At 37.2% G+C, this 5000-nt stretch overlaps 1 protein-coding gene across 17 annotated transcripts in view; it reads right to left on the bottom strand.

Moving 5' to 3' along the window:
• LOC122247399 (uncharacterized) overlaps positions 1 to 5000 on the bottom strand; it is a 411544-nt gene that overhangs the window by 96366 nt on the left and 310178 nt on the right. For all 17 annotated transcript variants that reach the window (XM_086539174.1, XM_086539175.1, XM_086539173.1 and 14 more), the window contains one exon: positions 1431 to 1502. In XM_086539174.1, the coding sequence (XP_086395300.1) occupies positions 1431 to 1502 (72 nt within the window). The remainder of the gene's footprint in view (positions 1 to 1430; positions 1503 to 5000) is intronic.

Consider the following 5000-nt stretch of genomic DNA (forward strand, 5'->3'; position numbering starts at 1 on the left):
AATATTAACAGAGAACATATACCTATCTGTGTGGAAGTGTTAGCGTCTTATTACGTACATGTAAACAATCACATATCACCACAATTTTTTGACTAATGTCCGTGTTTTCCTCAAGTATTTGTCGTGAACGTTCATTAAAAAAGAATGTATACAAAGACACACACAGGCACATATGTATAAACAAGTATACGATTACGTGTTGTTTTGTTTTTCTTTCCTATCCCTACTGGAGCGTTAATGTGCAACTCTACGCATGCGGGGCCACGGGGGCAACACAGTGTTCCATGCTACGTTGCCTCACACACAAAATCACGGGAAAGATGCACATTCTACATGCTCACTTAGCTGAGTAATTTTTTTTCAATACCTACTGTTTTTTTTCTCGTTATTGTTCTTTCTCAATAAGATTTGTTGTAAACAGATAGTAAAGACAGAAACAATAGTAATAGTTATTCAAACACGTAAAGATTGAGCTTACTCAGATAAGTCATCCACGAACCCAAAATAATAACCATGCACAACATTCAAAATTACAACAAATAACAACAATGAGAAAAACAAGACTGCATCATGCTTGCTTCCTAGCCTCCAGTGCAGCACCACACCACGGGTCCTGACTGTGGCACTCCCTGAAGTAGACACTCAAGGGAGATAGTGGCACTGGCACAGGCACGTTAACGGGGTCGTGATACTCGTGCACAAACGCAAAATGGAATACAGTCATGCAAGACGCATATCAGTCATGAAATCATAGAGGGAGGTTTTCATATTTCCAATTCTACTAAATCCTATTTTGTCTTCTTATTACGTTGTATATTGGACATCACCCTGTATTATGGGTGTATTCGTTAAGTTCATGGAAATATGTGTGCAGGTGTAATACGTAAGTACTTGTACACTATATCAATCCATGAACAGAATCAATTATTGCCCAAACTCCCTCTATGTATTCATTACATATAATAGATTTACACAGTATAACATAACACTAAAAAAGGTAAAAGCTGAAGATAAAAAGGAAGGAACATAATTATAATGATTATAATAGCAATAATAATAATGACAGTAATAATAATAAAAATAATAATAATGGTAAAAATAAAAATGAAGTACATATTTGGCTTAAAGCAATTAGTCAAAGCCAACTTATAGAAATGAATAATACTAACAAATTTTACAAATCTGATCAGTGAATAAATAGCATGACAATAAAATCTTCGCAAAGATCCTTCTGTTTAATTTTAACAAGGAACTTCGTATTCGTTCCCGTCACTCACCGTATCTGGTGTCTCTTTAAAATATCCAGCTAATTCACTTTTAAAATTTCAGCTTAAAAAGTGGACACCATTAAAAAAAAAAAAAATCATCATATCCAAATACAATTCTAATTCCAGAGACCCAGAAAAAAAACGGAAAATAGTTACAAGTACCTGATTTTTCTGTGTGAGGCGTCGAGTCCTCGGTCCTGACCTCTGTCGGCCGCTCGCTGGAACTACCACTATCTGAAAGGCAGAGGAAGAGGCGGTGAGATCGGGGGCAGCATGGCTGTGATTATGGTGAGACGTTTGTTCATAAGAGAAATATAAATAGACGATTATGAAGAACGGAGGAAAAGGGATAGACGTAAGAGATAAAGAAAGGAATGCAAAATAACAATGATATTGATAACAATCCTAAAGATAATATATAAAGAAGATAAATATCAATGACAAAAGACCTATGACTCGGATCCAATGTAAAAATGCTTTAACAATGATGATGGTGATGATGATAATGAATAATAAATAACAATAATCAATGATGATAATGACAACACAATAATCATAATAATAATAATAAACAAAAAACATCACTGATATATATTTCAGTATCATTAACACTGCAATGTAAAAGATACCCAACAAAGTCATGAAAACCAAGCCACCAATAATATCCATGGTTTCCAGACTTAAAAATACACTTACATCCTTTTTCAATTGCAGTTCCCTGATTCGAATCGAAACCTTATTACAATTTATCTTAGCCAAAGATTTTAATATGTACACATATGTATACAACACATAAATACATATATTTACAAAATGTGTTGTATCCTTCGAGGACATATATATATATATATATATATATATATATATATATATATATATATATATATATATATGTATATATATATATGTATATATATATATAGATATATATTTATATATATATATATATATATATATATATATATATATATATATTCTAAAACATGTAAACTATATATGGAGGAAAAATATCATACACAGATATAAAACCTAACAAAACTAGTATCCCATGTTTATTCATAAAGTGTCATGGGAATCGCCCTTGCAAGTGATATTCAAGAAAGGAAACAAAATCGCCTGTGACAAGAGAGTAATATCACCTGTACAGGCATGTTGCTCATGGGACTGAGTAATGCGATATTGACGCGTGTGTTCGTGGGTATGTTTGCGCTATCGAAGGCGTCAGAGACATATCCTGTTTTTTTTTTTTCGTACAGCAAAAATGTAAAGGAAAGTAAATGATAAGTATGTCCTCAGCTTTCTTTTAGAATTGGAGACGTGGAAAAGACATTTGTCCCAATTGACAAGGAGAGGAAATATGTAAAATGTCAAAAAACTGTAACCAATCCGAAGAATGATATTAATATGAGACACATACTCCTCAGAAATTCAAAAAGTAAATTGAGATCAAAAAGCGGCAATCCGCTCCACAGATCCCACAACCCGAGCACCACACGGGCGGTTCTGATCTAAACTATTTACCAAGCATTGCCGGGTTTTCACTCAACGCCTCTCAACGCCCATCCAATATTCACGCTGGCAGACTCCCACAGACCCTCCACGTCCAGTCTAACTATTACACCAGAACGATCCTCCTCCCCCTCCTTCTCCTCCTCCTCCTCCCATGTTTCCTCGTCCTCTTCCACCACTACTTCATCCCTCTGCTCTTCCTCCTCCTTTTCTTCTTGTTCTTCATTCTCCTCCTTCATTACCATCATAACCACTACCTTCTCCTCCTTTTCCTCTCCCTCCTCATTCTTCTTTTCACTCTCCCCCATATCCTCTTTCTCTTACTCCTGCTCCTTCTTCCCTCTCTACCACAACCAGCAAGTCCTTCTCCTCCCCATCTTCTCCCTCTCCCTCTCCTTCTCTTTCTTCTTCTCCCTCTGCCTCTCTCTCCCTCCCTCCCTTCCCCCCCCCCCCCTTTCTCTCTCTCTCTCTCTCTCTCTCTCTCTCTCTCTCTCTCTATATATATATATATATATATATATATATATATATATATATATATATATATATATATATATATATTATATATATATATATATATATATATATATATATATATATATATATATATCCTCTCCTTTCTCTATCTCTCCCCTTCTTGCCCTCCTTCTCCCTCTCTTCTCCCTTTCCCTTAACCGCTCCACTCTTCTCCTTCTCCTTCTCCTTTTCCCTCTTCTCTTTCTCCTTCTCCCTCTTCTCCTTCTCCTTCTCCTTCTCTTTCTCTTTCTGCTTCTCCTTCTTCTCCTTCCCCCCCTCCCTCTCGTCCCGCCCCCACCCTACGCCGCGCTGAGTCAGCGCCGCTCGCCATGGGGACTCTTCCGCATATTCTGACATATTTTATGAAGCGCCTTTGAAGATGTGCAACAAACGCCGTGATCTGCGAAGGTTGTGTCAGAGCTTTGCAATCGTCAGTGTCTGTGCTGTTGTATTTGAACTGGAGCGACCACGATGCTATATCCTCCAATTCGTGAGGTCGAATTCTGTGCGAATGACATTACTTGACAGAATTTGATGCAATCACCTCAGCGGAGACAGGGGGAGGGGGGTTACATTTTACCGTATCTATTAATAGTCATTCATTTTAAAACGGCTTTATGATATATGTTTACGATAACTCCGATTATAGAAAATAAATAAAAGTAAAATGGAGTAGACCATAAAACGGTAATGGTAAACCTGAAAACCCACCTAAAATTTATCGGCGAGGAAGATCTTTATTCTGACGCAATCCCCTGCAAACACTCTTCCAGCCCCTTCCGAACCTTCCCTGCAAGCCCACTGCACCCCCCCCCCTCAAACCACGACCACCTCCTAATCACAAGCACACACAGCGCTCAGAGCTTCCCGGGTCAGGCAGAGCAAGCAAAATCAACAACGAAACGCCTGGAATGCCTCTCTGTTTCTCGCATTGCAAGTTTCACAAGCATTGCTCGCCTACTGCAGACGAGGCAAGCGCGAGCAATTATGTAACACATTCGAAAGATCCGAGCATTTCGAATGTCATTACGGGATGACTTTCTGGTATTACTATTCGCTGACTTTCGTCATTTACCATCTTTATGAATGCAAAATGTGTTAACGAATGAGTGTAATCATTTAAAATCAAATCGAATGAATAAAGAACGAGGGCAAAGAGAGAGACAGAAACATCGTAGATGTGGCATTGCGTTCTCCTGAGATTTTTTATTTATCATTATTTTTTTTATCATTATTGTTTTTTTCAGCAATCAAAACCATCTTTACAAAATTAAAGAGACTAGTACCTGATCTTCAGTATTTCTCTATCTTTTTTTTATGAAATATATATGTCGCCGTGAAGTTGAAAAAATGGGGTAGGCACTGTCATGATCCTATACATAAATTGGTCGATGTAGTTTATAAGAACACATGTAGCGTCATCTCCGCTCTTGCAATGGTGTGTATATTTAGCCTTTTTAAGTTATCTTTTGTTGCATTGTTTGTCTTTTGTTTTCCATGCAGCGATGCAGAGCATTGTTTTCTACAATATCGTAATCAGCTTTATCGCTATTGATGTCCTAACATTGTTTATCGTTACTACTACGACTATTACTATTTTTACTACTACTACTGCCACTGCTGCTGCTGTTGCTACTATCATTATTATCACCAGTATTATTACCTTCATTGCCATAATCTCATGATACTTATAACCTACTATCACAA

This window comes from Penaeus japonicus, unplaced genomic scaffold, assembly GCF_977035675.1.
Source record: "Penaeus japonicus unplaced genomic scaffold, GWHDUDI00000001_assembly GWHDUDI00000008, whole genome shotgun sequence".
In the NCBI taxonomy this organism is placed as follows: Eukaryota; Metazoa; Arthropoda; class Malacostraca; order Decapoda; family Penaeidae; genus Penaeus; species Penaeus japonicus.